This window comes from Acinonyx jubatus, chromosome B4, assembly GCF_027475565.1.
Source record: "Acinonyx jubatus isolate Ajub_Pintada_27869175 chromosome B4, VMU_Ajub_asm_v1.0, whole genome shotgun sequence".
Classification (NCBI taxonomy): domain Eukaryota; kingdom Metazoa; phylum Chordata; class Mammalia; order Carnivora; family Felidae; genus Acinonyx; species Acinonyx jubatus.
The window spans coordinates 65,155,152-65,178,148 of NC_069387.1; the positions used below are offsets into that span (position 1 = coordinate 65,155,152).

The following is a 22,997-nucleotide window of genomic DNA, read 5'->3' on the forward strand; positions in this document are numbered from 1 at the left end:
AAACTTCTGCAAAACTACAGTCTTTAAAGGACTTTATAACCTAAAGTTTAGAATAGGAAAATTGTAAACTAGTGTTTTAAAAATACAACCGACTCAAAAGAAACTAAAGAAACAAAGGGTAGAGCAGATAGAAAGCAGTAAGAAAGTAATGGAAATAAATCCAGGGCAATAGTCACTAAGGCATTTGATAATGAAATAAATGGTCCAGATTAAAATCATATTGTCACTTTGTATAAAAAACATAAAACTCAGGGGCACCTGGGTGGCTCAGTCGGTTAAGTGACCGACTTCGGTTCAGGTCATGATCTCACTGCTCATGAGTTCCAGTCCCCCATCGGGTGCTGTGCTGACAGCTTAGAGCCTGGAGCCTGCTTCAGATTCTGTGTCTCCCACTCTCTCTGCCCCTCCCCTGCGTGTGCTCTGTCTCTCTCAAAAATAAACAAACATTAAAATTTTTAATTTTATTTTTTATTTTTTAAAATTTACATGCAAATTAGTTAGCATATAGTGTAACAATGATTTCAGGAGTAGATTCCTTAATGCCCCTTACCCATTTAGCCCATCCCTCACTCCCACAGTAACCCTTAGTTTGTTCTCCATATTTATGAGTCTCTTCTGTCTTGTCCCCCTCCCTGTTTTTATTATTATTTTTGTTTCCCTTCCCTTATGTTCACCTGTTTTGTCTCTTAAAGTCCTCATATGAGTGAAGTCATATGATTTTTGTCTTTCTCTGACTAATTTCATTTAGCATAATACCCTCCAGTTCCATCCACATAGTTGCAAATGGCAAGATTTCATTCTTTTTGATTGCCAAGTAATACTTCATTATATACATATACCACATTTTCTTTGTCCATTCATCCATCTATGAACATTTGGGCTCTTTCAATACTTTGGCTATAGTTGATAGTGCTGCTGTAAACATGGGGGGTGCATGTGTCCCTCTGAAACAGCAAACCTGTACATCGAGGATAAATGCCTAGTAGTGCACAAACATTAAATTTTTTTTAAAAACTTAAAAAACATAAAATTCATCTATAAGCTATTCACTACAGATATCAAAATTTAAGAATTTAGAAAGTTCAAAAGAACAGAATATAAAGATATGCTTAGGCGAAAAAAAACCAAACCCAATGAAAATCAGTGGACCTACATTAATACTAAACATATAGATCTTAAATTTTAAAATATTGCTACAAATAGTTCTTATGTAATTAACAAAAGTTTCAATTAATCAGAAAGATATAAAAATCTCAATACTTTATGCACCTAACAGTATAGCTCCAAAACATATGAAAAACTCATCATACTATAAAAGAGTATGTGTACCTTACAGTGACCATTTTAATCTGGCAAACATGACTTTGGCCAGTGATTACAGTTAACATCACCAGCAATAAGTCATGTTGATATCATGTACTGCTGATATGATCTAATGAGGGTACCTCACCTTTGTGAACTTCCCCTCCAAACCTACAACGAGAAAAATGTTAGACAATCCCAAATTGAGGGGCATTCTACAAAATATCTGCTAATACTCCTCAAAACTGTCAAGGGCATCAAAACATGGAAAGAGTAAGAAATTGTCACAAAACAGAAGATACTGGGAGACAGGATAACTAAATGCAATGTGGTATCCTAACCTGAACTGTAAAACAGAAAAAGGACATTAGCTGAAAAAGGACATTAATGGAAGAAACAAGTGTGAAATTCAAATAAAGTCTGGAGTTAGTTAACTGTAATGTATCAATGTTGGTTTACTAGTTATGACAAATGTCCATTGGTAATTAAGATGTTAATGTTAGGAGAAACTGGGTGAAGAATGTATAAGAACTCCTTGTACTGTCTTTGTAACTTTTCTATAAATCTACAGCTATTTTAAAATAAAAAGATTATTGGGGCGCCTGGGTGGCTCAGTCGGTTAAGCGTCTGACTTCAGCTCAGGTCACGAGATCTCAGGGTCCGTGAGTTCGAGCCCCGCGTCGGGCTCTGGGCTGATGGCTCAGAGCCTGGAGCCTGCTTCCGATTCTGTGTCTCCCTCTCTCTCTGCCCCTCCCCCATTCATGCTCTGTCTCTCTCTGTCTCAAAAATAAATAAACGTTAAAAAAAATTTTTTTTAAATAAAATAAAAAGATTATTAAAAACAATGTGACGAAAGAAAAGACAGGTTGAGGAACTATTCCAGGTTGAAAGAGACTAAAATCAGGACAGCTAAATACAATGTATGATTCTTGACTAAATTTTATACTGGTGAAAAATCGCTTTAATGGATATTACTGGGATAATTGTTGAAATTTTAATATGGAGTATGGATTACATATCATTGTATCACTGTGAAATTTCCTGATTTTGATCATCAACTCCCTATTAACAAATACACATTCAAGAATTTTAAGAAAGGGGGCACAGTGCCTCCAACAATGCCTCCAACTTACTACTAGAACTAGAATATCAAAGAGGGGGATAAGAAGAAAGAAGGTGGGGGAGAAAATGATAAAAGCACTTCGGACAAAGTTAATGTCTGTTATTCTGGGTAAAGGGCATCCAGAAGTTTCTGGTACTATTCTAGTCAATTTTCTGTATAACTGAAATTATATCAAAATAGAAAGTTATTCAAAAAAGTATTTTGAAAAGTTTCCCATACTACTATTCTTCTATTATATTTTACAACACATAATAATAACAATAGTAATAATAATAGAACTCATCCCCAAGACAGCTGAAGAGACATGTCAAGAGAACTATTAAAGATAAAATAATCCTTTCCAAAATTGACACATGACACATAAATGGTCTCTTGAGAGACTGGGTGGTTTTTGTTTAGTTTGATTTTGCTTTTTGTTGATTGTTGCCATCAGGGTTCTGTTTGTTTGTTTGTTTGTTTTAGTTTTCTAACTGTAACATTTTTCCATATCTCTTACTACTTCTCCATTACCTCTAGCAGGTATGCCTTAGTTCATACCTTTACTCTTTTGCTTGGATTACTATAGTTTTAATGTTCCTAACTGGTCTCAGGCTGATTCTCCTTTAATGTATCCTCTCCATGGATGTCCGATTGATTTGATCATGAATTCTAACCATGAAGCCTTCCATCTTCCAGTGGCTCTACATAGATCCTACAATAATTCCAAACTGATTAATTAGGACATAATACCCTTCATAAAATACATTCACTGTAAAATGTCTAATTTCATCTTTTCTGCCATTTTTGAACAGAGCCATGCTTTTTGTTCCTTGAATCCATAACAGATGTCTCCTTCCCCCCTGCTTCACCCAGAATACTCATCCTACCAACCACTCAAGGCCCCTTTTTCATTTCGGTGATTTCCACTCATTCTCAAAATTTTGCTTTAATTTATGAAACATTTACTAAAATTGACCACACACTATGTCATAGAATATTTACTAAACTATATCACATTTATTGACCAAAAAAATCTGAGTTAGAAATTAATGACAAATGCAATTTTTAAGACATTTCTGAAAACTCATTATTAAAAGAAGGAATAGCAGACAAGAAAGAATACTTAGAATTGCACAATAATATAAATAAGACCTGTGAGATTCTACTAGTTTAGTATTTTGCATGCAAAAAAATAAACAAAATAGTATTAAACAAAAATGCAGCAGTGTATTAATAAAAGATAATACAATACCAACACATAATAGTAAGAAAGTTTAACACTCCACTTTTCAATAATAGATAGGACAACTGGACCAATGTTTAGTAAAGAAATAGAGGACATGGACAACATCACAGACCAACTGGACCTAACAGACATAAAGATCACACTCCAACACAACAGAACATACTTCTTCTCAAGTTCACATGGAATATTCTCCAGAAGAGACTATATATTAGGTACAGAACAAGTCTTAACAAATTCAAGCAGCTTGAAATTATACAAAGTATGCTTTCCAATGACAAAGGAATGAAGTTAGAAATCAATAGTGGAAGGAAAATTGGAAACTACACAAATATGTAGAAATAAAACAACACATTCTTAAACACCAATGGTTCAGAGAGAAAGTTACAAAGGAAATCAGAAAATACCTTGGGGGCACCTGGGTGGCTCAGTTGGTTAAGCATCCGACTTGGCTCAGGTCATGATCTCACAATTTGTGGGTTTGAGGTCTGCATCAGGCTCTATGCTGACAGCTCAGAGCCTGGAGCCTGCTTCAGATTCTGTGTCTCCCCCTCTGTGTGCCCCTCCCCCCCTCACACTCTGTCTCTCAAAAATAAATAAACATTAAAGAAAAAAAATTTTTTAGGAGAAAATATCTTGAAACAATGAAAATAAAAATACAACAAACTAAAATAAAATATATGGGATGCAATGAAAGAAGTGCCAAGAGGGAAGTTTATAACTGTAAATGCATATATTAAAAAAAAAAAAAAAAGACTACAAATCAGGGCTGCATGCATGTCGGTTAAGCATCCAACTCTTGATTTCAGCTCACATCATCTCATGGTTGTGAGATTGAACCCTGCATGAGTCTCCATGCTGTGCATGGAGCCTGCTTGAGATTCTCTTTCTCCCTCTGTCCCTCCCCTGCTCTTGCTCTCTCTCAAAAAAATTTTTTTAATAAAATAAATTTTTACAAAGACTACAAATGAACAACCGAGCTTTATACCTCAAAGAACTAGAAAAACAAAACAAAGTAATCTCAAAACTAGCAGAAGTAAGGAAATATAAAGATTAGATCAGAGATTTAAAAATGGATGATAGAAAAACAACACACACACACACACACACACACACACACACACACAAATAAAACTAAAAGTTGTGTTTTTGTAAAGTTCAACAAAATTGACAAACCTTTAGATGGACTAAGAAAAAGAGAGACAATACTAAAATAAAAAAAAATGGAAGAGGGAACATTACAACCAATGACACAGATATAAAAAGGATTATGAGAGAATATCATGAACAATTACAGACCAGCATATTGGATAACATAGAAGAAATGGATAAATTCCAAGAAGCACAGAATCTAACAATTATATCATGAAGAAATAGGAAATATGAACAGATAAGTAACTAGTAGGGGGATTGAATCAGTAATCAAACACCTATTAACAAAGAAAAGTCCAGGATAAAATGGCTTCACTAGAGAATTTTCCCAAACACTTAAAGAATTGACATCAATTTTCCTAAAATTCTTCCCATAAACTGAACAGTAGGGAGTATTTCCAAGTTCATTCTAACAGGCCAGTATTACCCTGATACCAAAGCCAGACAAAGACATTATAAGAAAAAGACTAGAATCCCCCATAAATATTGATGCAAAACTCCAAAAGAAAATACTAGCAAACTGATTTCAACAGCACATTAAAAGGATTATACATAATGGCCAAGTGGAATTTGTCCCTGGAATCCAAGGATGGCTCAACATATCCAAGTCAGTTTAATATATCATATTAACAGAATGAAGGACAAAATCCATATGATCATCAATCCCAATTGATGCAAAAAAGCATTTGACAAGATTCAACACCATTTCATGATAAAAACACTTAGCAAACTAGGGATGGAATGACACATCTCGACATAATAACAGCCATATTTGAAAAATCCACAGGTAATCTCATACTCAATGGAGAAAGACTGAAAGCTTTTCCTCTAAAGTCATGAAGAAAGCAAGATGTCCACCCTTGCCACTTCTATTCAACATCATAATGGAAGTGCTATCCAGAGCAATTAGGTATGAAAAAGAAATAAAGACATCCAAATGGAAAAGGAAGAAGTGAAGGTTATGTCATATAAGTTATATACGGAAAACCTTAAAGATTCCACGGTAAAAAAATACTGTTAGAACTAATAAATTCAACAAAGCTGTAGGATACAAGATCAACATAAAAACCAGTTATGTTTCTATATATTAATAGTGAACAAACCAAAAAGGAAATTAAGAAAATAATTCAATTTACAATAGTACCAAAAATAATAAAATACTTAGGAATAACCTGAGAAGGTGAAAGACTCTCACACTGGAAGCTATAAAATATTACTGGAAGAAATTAAAGAAGACACAGATAAATGGAAAGACATCCTGTGTTCATGATTTTAAGATACTACTGTCAAGATGTCCATACCACCCAACACAATCTACAGATTTAACATAATCCGTATCAAAATCCCAGTGTCATTTTTTTTTTTTTTTACAGAAAAAAAGTAGAGGGGCATCTGGGTGGCTCAGTCGGTTAAGTGTCCGACTTCGGCTCAGGTCACGATCTCACGGTTTGTGGGTTCAAGCCCCGCATCGGGCTCTGTGCTGACAGCTCAGAGACTGGAGCCTGCTTCAGATTCTGTGTCTCCCTCTCTCTGCCCCTACCCCACTTGCTCTCTCCCCCTCTCTCTCTCAAAAGAAAATAAACATTAAAAAAAAAAGTAGAAAAACTCATCCTAAAATTTATATGAAACCTCAAGTGACCCCAAATAGCCAAAGCAATTTCAAAGAACAAACCTGGAAGACTCACATTTCCCAATTTCAAAACATATTACAAAACCAGAGTAATCAAAACAGTAAGGTACCAGCACAAAGACACACAAATAGACCTATGAAAAAGAACAGAGAGCCTTTTCTTGATTTTCATGTTGCCCCTACATCCTTCAGTCAGAAAAGGCAGGTCAGGTCTTTCCCATGCTTTGAAGTCCTTTGACCTCCCCAGGTGCATTAGCTGTATCTCTCTCATATTCTGTTCTGCCTTTTGCTTCTAATTTTAATTTTTATTTGTATTTTTGCTTTTTTTCCCGTTTTTAAAGGCTCATGTGATTAATTTGACCCTAGTTAGATAATTCATGATAATCTCTGTATCTTGAAGTCAGATGAATAGTAATTTTAATTATGTCTGCAAAGTTCCTCTTGCCACATAAGTAACATGACCATTGGTGTGACGCTAGACAGCAAAGGTCATGGGCCAAAATTCTCCCTTCCACATCACACCTACCTTAAGACCCCAGAATTTCATTCCTAGGCATATAGTAAGAAGACATCCAATACTTTTTATATGCAAATATTTTTATATTTTATATTCAATTAGGAGATATATAATAGTTTTTATTATAGCACTGTTTATACAGAAAAAAAAAACTGGAAGCTATAAAGGCCCACCAACTTAATATTAGGTAAATCTGTTTATAATTCATAAAACCGATACAGTAATGAAATAAATGAGTAAAGTATAACTTCACACATCCACACATCACACATTACATATATGGCTATCACAAACAATTTGGAGCAACAAATCAAGTCACAGGAAAATATATGCAGTAGAATTTCAGTCATAGACATTGAAAACATGAAAAATGAAACATCACACTTAATAACATTATGAAGGAGCTATCAAGCTTAATATTTTTTCCGAAAATTAATTTGCTTATGCTGAGCTGAAGGCAGTAAGTCACATCACTAAAGAGGTATGCCTTCAGAAATCTACAATGCTTTCTGCCTTAAAATATCTCCTTCATCAGCCTTTCTCAATATTGAAAATTTTTAGGATCTCAGATTCATCTTTAGGCTATCTACCTGGTAAACACTTCATTTTTCAAAGCCCAACTCAAATGCTGCTTCTCTGACTCTCATAACTAGAGTTGATTCGTCCACCCTCTCTACCTTGTAGAAACTCCTGCTGTCTTACAAGACCTGGACATAGGCACCACATTTGAGAGTTCCACAAAGCTAACTTCACATCCCCGGTACATCAATTAATGACTGTGACCTTGAACAAGTTGTGTAATCTTCTTGAAACTCAGTATCCTCATCTGAGGACTAATAATTCAGTTTTAATATAAAATGTGTATAAACAGCACAGAGCAAGTATTCCATACATTATAGTTATTATCATGTGCTTACATGTATTATTCACAAAACCAGGCAGCTCCAGAAGGGGAAGGGATGTGCACCACCGTCTCTGCCTGTCTACACCTAAAGACATCTGATATTGACATTCTCTAAGCATTTGTTGAATTGCATTACATTTAAGAGAGTGATTTCAGAAGTCCCCAGAGAAATAATGTAACTCAATATGGATGTACAAGAAAACTAACAAATTAAACCAGTAGCATGACTTCTGTTCAAACTTAGTACTAATTCGGTGATTATACTAGCTCAATCATGAGTGGGCCAGATAATAACAGGATGAAGTATATTCACTGACTGAAGGCAGGAAAAGGGAAGAGGTGATAAAATATGAAAAAACAGTTCCTGATATAGAATGTTAGGCAGCTAAAGAAGCAGAATGGGAATTCTAAGTGTTTCACCTGTGTAGGTAATGGCATTAAGAGATAATCTTCAATACACAATTTGCCAACTTAACATATGGGCTAGTCTTAACTGCAGTAACAAATCCCCATTTGGAGGCAGTTGGAGAAAGGACCTAGACTCTAATAAGAGCTAGTTCTTAACTGGATAAAGGATAATCCAACACCTTTCCATGCTAAGCCGGTCTATTTGCACTGGGACAAAAACAACTCAAACTGAATGAACTCTTTTCAAAAAAATTGAATGAAAAAATTAATGTAGTACCTAGTGGCACAATGAGTTATTTATGTAATATTACACTAAAATTTGGCAACACATAAATTATTCATATATGAGAGCTCTGTTACACTTGAATTGTGAGGGAGAAGTGACATAGAGTTTAGGGAGAAGTATTATGCAAAGAATTAACTGACACTTGCCCTGTAGTGAAATGCAAAACATGTGATGCAGAAATAAACAATAAAGGATGAAGAATATTATAACTGAACAAAGATTCAGGTACTACACTAACAATGGGCACCAATCCTAGTCTGGTAGAGACCAGAAAGATTTCAGAGAAGGTGACAGGAGCTGTGTCTAACAAGGTGGGTGCAAACTGGCAAGTGGGGCAAAGTGCATAAATGCCTTCCAGACACAAGGATCAGACACGGTGATGTAAGAATACGATCCAATGAAGGACATTCAAGTCGCTCAGAGGATAATGTGTGTTTAGGAATATTAGAGTACACTGGTGGGTCTCAAGTGCCACTGCAGATTTGGTTTTCTACCCAACAGGGTATGGGGAAGAGCTGAAGAAGGAGCTGAATTCTACATCTGACTCTAAAAAGACCAGTAGGAGCTACTGCATGCAGAGGAAACTGGTGCAGACTGTAATTACAGACATCAAGGCTGGTCAGGAAGGGCTGTACAACTAAGTAGGAGGGGTTGCTGCAAAAGAGTAGTGGAAGTGAAGATGGACAGCTTGGCTGCTGAGCAAGGAAGGAGAGAGGGATAAAGGGCATAAAAGGACTCCCACCTACCTTGCTTAGAAACTGCCTAGCAGTGCCATCACAGAGAAAGGACACAGCAGGAGGAATTTTGCTGGTATAAATGATAAATTCACCTTTGGGGCATATTCAATTTGACATTTCTTTGAGACATCTATGTTTGGTAGGCAGCTATATACATGCATCTGGAGCCAACAAAAGAAATATGATTGATGTAAGATGTGATATCATTGTTATATAGGTGACAGCTGAAATCAGAGACATATAAGACATCATCCAGAGTAACATATCCTGTAGGGTGTAGGTGTTAAACTTTGTTAAGTCACAGACACATTTGAGACTCTAATAAAAGCCAGAGACATTTTCAGGAGAAAAATGTCACTCAGCATTTTGTGCACAATTTCAGGTCATTGTTTGGCCCATGATGCAGGTAAGAGGACTATCCAGGGAGCCATGAGGGAACCAATGAAAGACGGTGTCATGAAAGCACAGGGAGAGGAGTTTCAAGAAAGAACTGATCAACAGCAACAAGCACCACAGAGAGGCCAGGTAAGATGAGAACCGCAAGCATCTATGGATATGGCACACAGGAGGTAGCTGAGCCCCCGAGCAAGACATTTAAGTGGAATCATGACAAGTGGGTTGACGAGGTAGTGGCAGTGGAGCGGTGGAGCAGCCGTGCAAGAAGTCTTTGAAGATTATTTGCTGTGATGGGAAGAACGGAGGCAGAGCCATAGCATAAGGTAGAGGCAGAGTTATGTGTCTGGAGGATGGCAGGGCGGAAGCAAAGTCTCTAGGGATGTCTGTGTGGAGTGCAATCCAGGGCTTAGAAGAAGGCAGTTGTTCAGGTGGAGAAAAGTAATACATGCTCAACTAAACCAGGAGGGGAGGAGGTAAACTAAAGCTCCCCCGTAGTGTGCCAAAAATGGAAGAACGATTAAGGGGTCACACCTGAGTTTTAAAAAGCACCTCAGCTCCTGGCTTCCTTCCTCTCCAGATTTTGGGTGAGTATTTGATTTATCTAAGCCTCATTTGTTCATCTGCAAACTATGACTAATAATCTCTGGTTTGCTAGGTTGAGGAAAGATTAAATGGTACAATATAGGGAAAGCTCTTGGTGCAGGCTGTTAGAGTGTTAAATAACAGATGCAGCAACTAATAGTATTTATGATATTATTTTCTCTGAAAGTAAAAAGGTAAAGTTGTAAAAGTAAAAGGCTAGGAGTGAGGAGAAGAAAGATTATGTGACAGAGGGCTTGAAGAAAGTTATTTGTAGCCTTTTGGAAAAGCTGCTAAGAAGAAAGGAAAAATGTACCCACAAGAATGACAGAGCATAGAAGGTCGAAGCCGGGCTGGAGATCAGGATTCAGTGGTGTCACCGGACCATTTGATTCTGGACTGTGACACTGAGGTGCTCAGATCACACAAGTGTAGATACAGAGAAGGTAAATAGCTGGGGATGATGACATAAGATACCAAATGTTTCTTGTTAAACAAAGAAAAAATCAAAGCCACTGAAATAGCTCAGTAATTGAAAACTAACACTGATGTTCAAGCAAAAAGAAACATACTTTTCGTATATTAGTTTTCTTTTGCAATCTAATTACAGGAAGAAATGATGTCATTTCCAAAGGCAAAACTAAAGATGCATGCAAGTAGTTTTTCAAAACGAATGAATATTTTAATTTAAATCTCATACATTTCTCTTTCCAGGCAATACATTTTGTCTCTAAAAATTATGAAGACATCATTTCTAAGATTGTACTCTATCAGTTATCACAAAAGAAAACATATGACGTTCACTGGTAAAATATGTTAAATGCCAGAAAACGGCAATAGCAAATTTTGTTGAAATTTTTAAACACTGTGCTCAAGAAATCCATCTGCTCCCCTGTAATTATTAAAATCACAATTAAATTAGGGGCGGCTGGGTGGCTCAGTCGGTTGAGCGGCCGACTTCGGCTCAGGTCATGTTCTCGCGGTTCGTGGTTCGAGCCCCGCGTTGGGCTCTGTGCTGATAGCCCAGAGCCTGGAGCCTCCTTCGGATTCTGTGTCTCCCTCTCTCTGGCCCTCCCCGCTCATGCTCTGTCTCACTCTCTCTCTCTCAAAAATAAACATTAAAAAAATTTTTTTTAATTAAAAAAATAAAATAAAATAAAATAAAATAAAATTACAATTAAATTAAATGTGGTCTTCTTTTATGGTCAGAATGTAAATGCTGACATTAAAAGAAAAGCAAGGCAGTTATTATCACAGTACAGAATTATGAGGAATACACAATCGGTGATTTGAGACACAGCTTTGCAGTAATAAAAACAAAGTAAACTGTTCATAATCTCTGGAGATGAAAATTTTCTTTAAAGTAATTATTGACAAGAATGATGTGATCCTAGCTCTTAAATACCACATATGTCAAAAATTTTTAAGAAATTATTTCAGCTGGGATAAACTAGATCTGTCCATCTACGTACAGAAATATTAGGTTACTAATATTATTGCAAGTACCCTTTACATTTGTGATGTAGTAAAATGCATAGGTAGCAACATTATTATAATCTAAAAATTCTATTCCAAGCCCTGAAGTGCAAAGTTATAATGCGCAGGAGAGACATTTTGTGTTCTTAACAAAAAAGAGAAAAACATAGAAGTTTCATTCTTATTCTGGAAAATTCAGTTCAATAAACATTTACCGAATCTTACCATTTACAAGGCACAACAACAGGTCTCTACAATGCAGAGGATATAATGGTTTCTTTTTAAGTCTTTTCACAATTGTTAAAAGAAAAAAAGGATGGAGGAAAGGCATTCAGCAGCTTGATTGAATTTTAGGAGGCTGTTCAGGGGCTTTGCTCCAGCATGCTGTGGAACCCACATTGTGTCATGGTGAACAGAAGAATTAATAAGAACAGAACAGGAACATCTACTGTGTATTCCTTTGATTATTGTTTAAGTAGACCTGTTTAGGAAAGGACAACAGGGAACTTAAAAAAAACAAAAATAGTATGAAAGGGAGAAGGTAAAAACCTTTATTAAAATGTTGGGAGAAGCCAACAATTCAGTTAGCTAGAAGTGGTATATTTATACTAAAAAAAAAAAAAAAACACAATATGTTTATGCAAATGACTAAAAATATATGTTGGAATCTAGATGTATTTGGAAATGTCAGTTTACTAAATTGCCCTCCATGTTTAGAGTCTTTCATCAGAATTAACTCAAATTGGGAAACAGTTGAGATTCAATTGATCTGTCTCCATGATTACTGGCTCTAACCAATACTGGTATCAAAGCAGACAGCGAGTTGCAAAGATTACTGAGATTTTTCACTTACTAGAATACATTCTCAGAGCAGCCTACTGCATTGCGAGAATCTGCCTGTACCTAAAATGGCACTGTGGCCCAATCAAGGATAATTACTCACAAAGACCTTCAACAAAAATAATATAAATAAAACCCCTAACAATATGTTTAATTTCTCTTCCCTGAACACTGAAAGAGAAGAAAGCAGCAGAAAGCTCGTTGCTTTTAGAAATGGAAGCACATCATCCTGCATTACCAAATGGAAGAAATGACCAGGAAGAATGAGTACGTGGTGCTATGTACTTGTCAACACACTGAATTCAGAATGATGATTTTCTAAAAGATCAGGAAAACACATCACACACTCATTTACCTCTTTCCAAAACTAGATATGGATTTATTTTTAAAATTCCTTCCAATAGTTTTCCTATTTAGACTGTGTTGGCTTTGAGAAAATTTAATGTTACCCCTAGAGAAGGGTTCTGTCACCCTAGTTGACCACAGAGAGCAGGCACAGTAACCCTAGATCGAGATTAGCTGGCACAGGAAAGCCACTCTTCCCCTCACTTCCAGGGCTATTGCTGTTCTCTTAATCATCCTAGGGAACAGAAGAGTGCAGCACATTCCCTATGGAAACCTGGTATAGCCCACAGAAGCTAAGTCTTTATGACCCAAGACAGAAGCAAGAAACAAACCGCTCTGGAGATGACCTCGGGAATTTTTACCTCAGGAATTTTTGTTTTTACTCTGGACTGTGCTGGCATAAGAGTTGTGTGGGTAAGACATAGTGCAAAGGAACCTCTCATCCTTGAAATGACCTAAGCCAAGATGGGTATCTTGGAAGCTCGTCTTATCATTCAGAGACGTTCTTGACTTTTAAGTAAATACTTTTTCATTACTAAAATGAAATAAAATTAAAAAATTCAATTTCCGTCAGAGCCATATATAAATATATTCATTTGTTGAAGGCATTATAATGCGGTAGTTAAGCACATGGGTCACAAGCCAGACAACTTCTATTTGAAGCGCGGTTTCTCCAGGATCCTGTCTCAGTTTCTTTCTCTGATGAATGGGGATGATTATAATACCTATCTACCTCACAATGGTGCAGTAAGGGTTACAGAACTTTTAAGTGCAAAGCAGGTAGTATATTGACTGACACCTTATAAGAATTCAATCAAGTTAGCCACTGGTATTATTTTTTTAAAAATTCACCGCTCTCTTTCAATTGCTTTGAAGACAAAAACCTGTTGGGTATAAATACAGGAGCAGAGACAATCCCCAAATGTTAGTTCCAAACATTCATCTCATCAGTGGGCTAGAGCTCAGACCAAGATTCTTATTCTAAGGTTGGCCCATAAAGGTCTTTCTTTACAACTAGTTTGCTTAACTATAAAACTAATATTCCCTGGGCTACATCTTGAATCCCAGAATCAGCAAATTATGCCATAACCTAAGAGGGAAGAAAGAAGAAAGAAACAATGAATTTCATTGTAGAGGAACCTATAATTTCTCTGAAAGATTTTATCCCAACATAATCTCTAAACATTGTCTATACTAAGGGTAACCCTTTAGAAACTTGTCTGATACTAAAACTAAGTGAAATGAGGAATGTTTATTCAACAAGTAGGTTTATTCAACAAGAAGGTACTATTTAGTTTAGAAGCCATCTTCCAAATAACACAGATCACATCTTATCAGTTCTTTCCTTCAGCTTTATCCGTTTTTAATCCAACTCAATGAGGTTAGACAAATATAAACAAACAAAAAAGAATGTTGCAAATGTTTACACCTTGCAATACAAGGATAGAATGACTCATCTCTTCCTAAAACACTGATCAACTGTGAAAAGCCCAGACATAGATGGTCTTCCCCTTGTCAGAAAATGATACATCCATCCATTCAGTTACTTGTGCAAGAAATCTGTAAGCCTTCCTTGAAATCCTTTTCAATCAAGACTATCAGCCTATCATCAATCCTTGTGAAATGAATATTAAAAACATTTTGATCGGCTTATTTCTCATCTTCTTAGTCCAAATTACTGTCTACTCTGAACTAGATTATTTCAACAGTAATTAACTTACTAATTGTTCCTGTTAACTACCCATAACCATTCTGCACACAGAAATGAAAGAACCTCTCTGAACAAAAATCATGATTTTTCCCACTGTATTTATGATAAAAATTCAATTACTAAAAATGACCTATATATTCTGGTCTAAGTCAGTACTGTAATTTTCATAGGGTTTATATCAATATGTAATTATATTTATTTGTATGACTATTCATTTAATGAATAGGTGATTATCTCCATGAGGACAGGAACAACTGTGTTTTCATAATTGTATGCTTAGTACCTAACAGTTCCTGGACCGTTACATATTCTCAGTAAAGATGTGTTGAATAAATGAATTAAGAGAAGAAAAAAAAAAAGGAATCCTTAGAACCTCTACCAAACTGAGGTGGTATCTGATAGAAAAGTAAACAAATCCAGTCAATAAATACAGTCTAAATAATAAGCACTTAGATAAAATAATTTTGCCTTTTATTTTCTTTCTCAATTTTGGATGCCTAAAGGAGTTACTTGTACATAAGCTTCATAAGAACAGGGAAATAACATCCAAATCAGAAAAGCAGATCAACCATTCTAGGGTTTGCCTTTGATGATGATATTAAGGACTATTTTCAGAAAAATGTATTTATCTTATCCATATCTTTCATGACTGGCCATATTCTTTGCAAGCCTATCTAATCAGAACAGTTCCTAATTTATATGCCTTTACCAAGAACAACTGGAATTTCTGCATAGAGCAGAGAAGTGTGGGGGCTTACAACTGTATACAGTCACTCTTTCAGGTTAAATAAATACATCTCTGCAGATTTTTCCAGAGCATGAGCTCAGATCCACAAATGAATGTTAAAAAAGTGGGCCAGTTGAACATTTACTAAGTTTCTGTTATATGGAAGACTCATAATCTGGTGCAAGATACATAAGGAAATGTACTAAGATTCTCTCTACTTTTAGTCTTTAGAGAACACACAATATTTCATATAGACTCTCCCAAAGGTAGATAAATGCTTATGCTAGATCAGTGAAGCACGTAACAACTCTCTAAGATGCAATCAGTGGTTCAATTTTTAATGTGTTGGAATCATATGAAAATTATAAATATGTACATACATCAATGTGATCTTTGCAAATAAGAGAAAAATAATTTAATTGATATTGTCCTTTAGATTATATTTTGCAATTACATATGAACCTGGGCAATGGTCTAAAAATCCAGGACATTTCCAGAAAAAAAAACCAAAAAAACAAAAACCCACTATCTTATAAAACCCAAACTAATGACAAGCAGAAACTGAGAATAGACAAAACAATGTTTAATATTTATATTTGGTCAACACTTAACAATTTATATATATGTAATATACTTTGGTTCAAAATTGTCCTTTATCTAATCTTACTGAATTCCTAGCTAAATGCTTCTCTGAGGAAACAAATACTTAAAGACAAAAAGAAAGGCAGGAAGGAAAAAAGGAAAGGAAGGAAAGAAGAGAGGGAAGGAGAGATGGAAATCTGAGCTTATTAGGTGATTGCATTTAAGGTCTTTCCTAAAAGACGTTAGCTATATTTAATAACAACATTAATAATAGCTGCAATTGGGGTGTTTATTAAATTCCAGTGTCCTCCATGACAAAAATATTGTATAAAGTATTGTTATTTCTTTAACAGCTCTCTTAAAAGTGTATTATTCATATGTTTCAGATGAGGAAACTGGAGCTCAGGAATTTAAAGCAATTTGTTCAAATTCTACACCCAATAAATTATGATCCCAGATTTGACTGCCCCAAAGCCCATGTCCTATCAACTCTGTTACAGCGGCTACTTATTTATCCCTAGACTAAAGTTTCCATGCTACAAATGTAACCCACAGGTATGAAAATATAATATAGATGTACAAATTTTGTAATGTAACATGTGAGTTAGTACCAGCCATGGTACTAAAAACATCATATTCTGATTTCCAGCCCAGTGCTCTTTCCAATAAGAAACAAAAATAAATAAAAATAAATTAAAAAACAGGGAGTGTAACAATATCAATCTACTCTGCAAGGAAGTTACTAAAGTCAAGATGACTTTGAAGGTCAAAATTTCCCCCAAAGCTGACTATATTTTCACATACAAAACGTTGCACAATAAAGACAAGCTCTGCTTCATCGTTAAGTTTGGATGTTTCTCACCTTCAAGACTAATCATTCTCCCATTCTTCCTCCTCCTATTCCTCTCACACTGACTTCATCTACATGCACCCACAGCTACAAAATAGCTTTCAGAATCAGGCCACATTTGAACCAGATCTTTAAGGCAAGCCTTTAAGGCTCTTGCCTCAAGTCCCTCACAAGCCCTCTACTTCTACATTATTCCCCAGCTTCCCTTCTGCTCTGTTCCTCTCTCCACATTTCTCCTGTTGAACTTCAGCACCCAATGTGCTCTGTCCTTAAACCCTTTATCAGAGTTGGTATCCCAGTGTCCATCCATCAGCTGCAAGCCGGTCTTCCAATTATCACCTGCCTTTGAGCCCCTGTCCCTGTACACTTCTCACTGTACTGTTCACTAATCACTCTTAGATCCCTCTCTTTATCCTTTACCCACTCCTGATTGCCTAGATCACAAGCTGCTACAGCCACCCTACAAAGAACATAATCTTTTCCCTTAGCCAAAACAGTTGCCGGTTCAATTACCCATGGAGTTCCCCCTCCTCTCCAGGGTAAGAATCTTCCTTCTAATCACAACCAGTCCCTGCCTCCTCACTCCATCCTTTTATACAGAACCAGTCATGCCTGGATGAGCGTAACAGGAACAAACAGGTCTATTACTTGATGAATATAATAAATGCTTTCCTCCCAGAGAAGAGAATGGCAATCTTTCTTAAACTGGTGCTGATTCTAGCATTTTGGAAGGCTTTGCTGAATCCATCACTGAGCTCCCTAAAGATAGAAGAAGTAAAACTCTCTGACAGCATCAGGCAGAAAATTGGATACAATCTCACAGCATGAGAAAACACTCTGCTGAGTGGGTATAATGGTAAATAATAATGGGACGTTCTAAAGCGAGGAGCCAATGAGTCATAGGAAGACACAGTAAGTGCTGCAGACAAATTAAGTAGCACAAGAGTCATTTTAGGAGGGCTCAGGGAAAAGACCGAAATGTTAGATGGAATTAAGATATGAGAAATGTGTTTGCTCAAAACTTGAATCCAAATTTGCTCAAAAATTGAATTCAACAGAACAGATTACTGGAAATTGTGAAAATCGTGAGCTGCTATTAAAAAGTAAATTAAAAACTCTTGAACATCAATTTCAAAAAAATTAACCTAAGTTCCTACAAAATACTAAAAAATAATTTTTTAAAGTTTATTTACCTTAAGAAAGAGACAGCAAAAGTAGGGGAGGGGCAGAGAGAGAGGGAGAGAGAGAATCCTAAGCAGGCTCGATGCTGTCAGTGCTGAGCCTTATGTAGGCTTGATACCACGAACTGTGAGATCATGACCTGAGCTGAAACCAAAAGCCAGACGGTTAACCGACGAGCCACCCAAGCACTCCTTAAAAATTAATTCTTATTCTCATAAAGAAGAGAATCTCACAATAAAAGTGACAACAATAACTGAAGCACAGAAAATAAGAAGTGATTTTAAATTCACATTCTGGGGGTGTCTGGGTGGCTCAGTCGGCTAAGCGTCTGACTTCGGCTCAGGTCATGATCTTATGGTTTGTGGGTTCAAGCCCTGTACCGGGCTATGTGCTGACAGCCTGGCCTGGAGCCTGCTTCGGATTCTTTGTCTCCCTCTCTCTCTGCCCCTCCCCTGCTCATACTCTGTCTCTCTCTTTGTCTTTCAAAAAATAGAAATAAACTTCAAAAATAAATAAACATTAAATTCACATTCTGTATTTAATAGAGCATGAGGCTATACACTAGAAATCCACTTTTCCTTTGTAATAAATATAACTTAGTTTTCAAAGTCTTGATGAGTAACAAACAATTTAAAGCTCTAGTATATCTGCTTTAAATCTCCAAATTTTATAGTTATCATCATTTTTAAAAGCCCAACACTGAGGAGATATTACAACACAAGCGCAATTCAAAAGCCAAAAGAAATTATTTTTCATGCCTTAACAGAAAATAATTTAAACTAGGCCATTTAAAGGGAAGGCTTTAAAGGGAAGAAAACAATAGAATCTTTGGAGTAACTTAGAATTTAAAAGGAAAACTAACTGGAAAATAAATCTCTAATCTAAAACAAATTGGTGAATAGGCCCTAAATCACTTGGATAATGCTATTTAAGATAAATAACATTTGAGACACAGGGAGACTTTCTAAATTCAGGATGAGTCAATTTTGTTAATCGCAGGTGGATAATCTGCCTCCGGAGGTGTCCTGTGCTACAATTCCAAAGCCTATACCCTTCCAGACAGGGAAAATCCTCCAACTCCCTAACAAGATAGGCAAAAGTAATGGCTACAACAGGAGAGTATACAAATTCTATTTTTATCTCCAGCCATGATGAATCAACCATGGAAAAACAATGGGATGTTTAGTGACCATTTTACAATGTTATCTTTGACTGGATAGCTAAGCCCTGACCAGGGCAGGTTCACTCCATGGGGGTGGGGGTGAGGGCAGGGCAGGAGGAGACAGAGGGCCCTGTGAGCAATGGATGTAAGAGCTACATGTCAGATACGTATTATTTCCCAATGCAAAGTTTATTGTTTCTGCCATGCTTTAAGATATTCCACTATGTTTATGTATTATGTGATAAAACATGGTATCCTCCTTTAGAAGTTATGGTTGTCATTGAGTTTCCTGTGAGAAAACACTTCCCTGACCTCACATCATCTCCAATATTCTCCCTGGCTCTATCCTTTCTTCCAAAACCATTCTCTCCTCCACTGAAGTATCACATACCTTCCAACCTTCCCATCTCTCCATTCAATTGATTTGAAAAACCACGTACAGGAAAAAAAATACATGGCAGTGACTAAAGGTGATCAGGGATGAGGGTGGAATCTGAAAGCATCCATCTAGTGGACCTGCTAATTTTAAGGGCTACTTCGACATTATGGGCAGATAAAACTTCCATGAAAATAACATTTCACTCTCTTCCTCAACCCAACTACACTTTTAAACAAAAAGGATAAATGATTTTCATTGCTTTTCATTTGATGTTGAGGTAAGGGAGTAAATTGCCATTTGAACAGAAGATGCATCTTCTCTCAGTAACCCTTTTCTTAATACTTATTTGCCTGAGAAGACTGCCTAGTAAGGTCCAAGGTTGAATAAAAGATTAGTTGCATATACTTTACAACATTGAATGAATTCTACCTTGGTCAGTAAGATAGATATAATATCAACACTTTCAATAAACTTGTCTAAATTACAAAATACCCTATAGATGAAGCAAAGCAGGTGTTTACAATGGCTTCATGTAGCCTGAACAGGTTTCCAAGGCTTTGTCTCACTTAAGCTATGCCAACCTCAGCAGGAGCTAGGAAAAATCTAAAGGGCATCTCATCTTTTCTGATTATATAAGATAATCATGACGCAACTGCCAGAAAATACTCTCAACATTTGCATAATCATTACTCTAGACATCTTCACCCCTTAGCCCAATTGTGTTTTTGTTAGTCTTGTCTAATGGAAATTGTCGAATGACCTGAACAAGGGCCACATTTCACACTATATTCTATTTACCACATGCCCCAACCAATAAAATATCAACTTTTTAACATGTTTCAAGACCAACATAAAAATAATTTTCTATTGGGAAGAATTTTAAGTAATTTAATAGTCTTATGAAAGTAGAGTTATATTTTCCTTTTATGGAGAAAATAACACCAGATAAAAATAACCAGTAAAATGATCGATTTAAAAATATGAGTGCAAGTTTTATAAAAATCTCTATTCTGTTACACTGAAATAAAAATTCTCTATTTTAATTGCTTTTGTTTTCTGGCAAAGAATATTAAAGGCACCTCTGAGGTAGCATTGTGTATGTTATTGATTCGTTCTTCAGTAAAAAGGGTGATTTAGTGACCTTCCAAGAATTTTCATGGGCCTAAATCATTAGACTCAACAAAACAGTAACAATTATATATACTTAATAAAATTATCTGCATTTGCCTTACAGATTACTTTTTACTGACATATTAAAGTGAGCATAAACATATTTGAATTATAAGCTTACAAATCCTACAAAGATAAAAAAATATATACATGAAAGAATGTTAAAAAAGGTAGTTGATATGCAAAAGTCTTCAAACTGGCACTAAGTAATAAGTTAATAAGTGAGAAGTGAGAATTCATAGATTTCTTATTAACCTGAAAAGAATACACTAAACATAAAGTTCAATTTTATACAGATAATGTGAGAATGATGATGCCCTTGGACATTTAAGTATTTGGATGTCAAAGGTGAATAATTTTGGAAAGTTTTGACAAATTTATTTTATGAGTTTGAGATTCTTAAAAGAATCTGACTTCCAAATTTCCCAAACCTTTTGATATTGTGGTTAGTTCTGCAATTTTCTCAGTATTCTTTATTAAACATATGGTATGAAGAATGGTGCTACATATAGTCCCTAGCCCAAAGGAGGAAAATATCTTTTTCAAAATGTTTAATTCTTAAAAACAGAAGAATTAATACTATAACCAAACAGAAAACAATACATTTGCTTTTTTAAGTCTCCTCCTTTCATTTTGTGAACATTTTGCGGCAGGGCATATGACAGCTAAAATATAAATGATTCTTTACAAACATGTCAGAACTATTTTGTTAGAAGAAAAAACTCAGGAAGATTTTTAAACCCACTTTTGGTCTACAACCACATATTTACCAATTCCAAACTACCAAAATAAAAACGGAAGAGTTAACATTTCATTGTCTGCATTAAAAAATACTTACACTATTGGCTTTTCCAGGCGACTTCCCTGAGAACCAACAATCTCCCCCAATGTACAAAACACTTGTCCCAGAAAGTCCTAAAATAGATAAAAGGATTAAAGCTCATAAGTTCTCAAGCTGTCTTTACACTACATATTTTGTACATCATATCTGTATTGGTTTCATTGCTGAAATACTGAATTCCCCGACTCCCAATAATGAATAAAATGAGCTCAACAAGCATGAATTTTAGCATGTGATATTCCTGCAAACTGGCAAAGCCTTTTGTCCTTTTATCGCAGCTAGCTTGTTAGTGCAAGTAAGCGGGAAACGGCTTTTACTTTCTTTTTCTTCTTGAAATTACAACAACAGTGGAAAGAAGTTCCAGGATTTGAATCCATAGTTGGCTTTGGATATCTCTGAAACTAGTAAGCTTTGGGCTGAGGAGGTAGACTGTGAAAACACAGAGCAGAGGTGGTTAACAATACTCAGCGTTACCTACACACAGGCTATGTGAGGTGGCTACAGAGGGGGTCCCAAGCCACACAGCCAGGTATCTGTTCCACTACTGACACTCATTACCTGAGACTGGGCAATTAATTAAGCTCTCCAGTTTCCTCATTGCTAACCTGTACTAGTTCCCCTCACAGAGTTGTTTTGAGGATGAACGAGTTAATATTACATGACTTAATATTAGCATATGTTACGTACCTAAAAATAGGTTAAGTGTAATACATTGTAAAGTTCATTAATGTACAAACTAGATGTGCCTTATTTCAAGTACAATCTTATACTTATTTTCAAGACTCAGAATAACCTTGCACAATGAAAGATCTGTTATTAATCTTTGTTTCACATATAAAGAAAATCCTAATCATACAGGAGGTTGATTTCTTTCATGGTCTGAGCAGTCAGAAATAGCAGATTAACCCAGATGTTCTGATTCCAGATTAATATGCTGCCTAAGAATTTAAATATCATAAGCACAATGCAATTTCACATGCCAATAAAATAAGAGTTCCAACATCATCTGGGCGTGTTGAATCAAGAAAATATGCAAGTATTTCAGAGAGAGACACACACTCTAGTTTAGCTTGTATAGGATTTCAATCTGTCCTAAAAGAGAAGGTGGAAGATCTCCCTAAATTGTACAGAGAACTGGCCCATGGGAAGCCCTAAGAAGGATGGACAGGAATGAAGAAACAAAATATTCAAAGTTTTTAATAAGTAAAAACTTTAAATGCCTAGCAAGTAAAAGCTATGTATTCAGTTCTAAAAAGTAAAAGGAGAGAGTGTTCTAAGTCTGATGAAGGAAGTCCATGCTGGAGACTAGGATAGTCAGGGTAATATTTCCCAAAGGCAGTAAGCCTTGAGAGCCAAGTAGAAATCAGATCATGGAGAGAAGAGAGTTGGATATTCTGTTAGCTAGGATACAATGGGAAGTTACTCAGATCAAAGGGCTGAAAGTTATCAGGAGAAGGGAGGAGGGGGAAAGGACAA

General features: G+C 35.9%; 1 protein-coding gene across 4 annotated transcripts in view; it reads right to left on the reverse strand.

Moving 5' to 3' along the window:
* Nucleotides 1-22,997, reverse strand: part of CPNE8 (copine 8) — a 285,057-nt gene that overhangs the window by 180,911 nt on the left and 81,149 nt on the right. For 3 of the 4 annotated variants that reach the window (XM_053226117.1, XM_027035891.2, XM_053226119.1), the window contains exon 6: nt 21,519-21,595. The exons of the other annotated variant lie outside the window; for it this stretch is intronic. In XM_053226117.1, the coding sequence (XP_053082092.1) occupies nt 21,519-21,595 (77 nt within the window). The remainder of the gene's footprint in view (nt 1-21,518; nt 21,596-22,997) is intronic. 4 annotated transcript variants of the gene reach the window in all.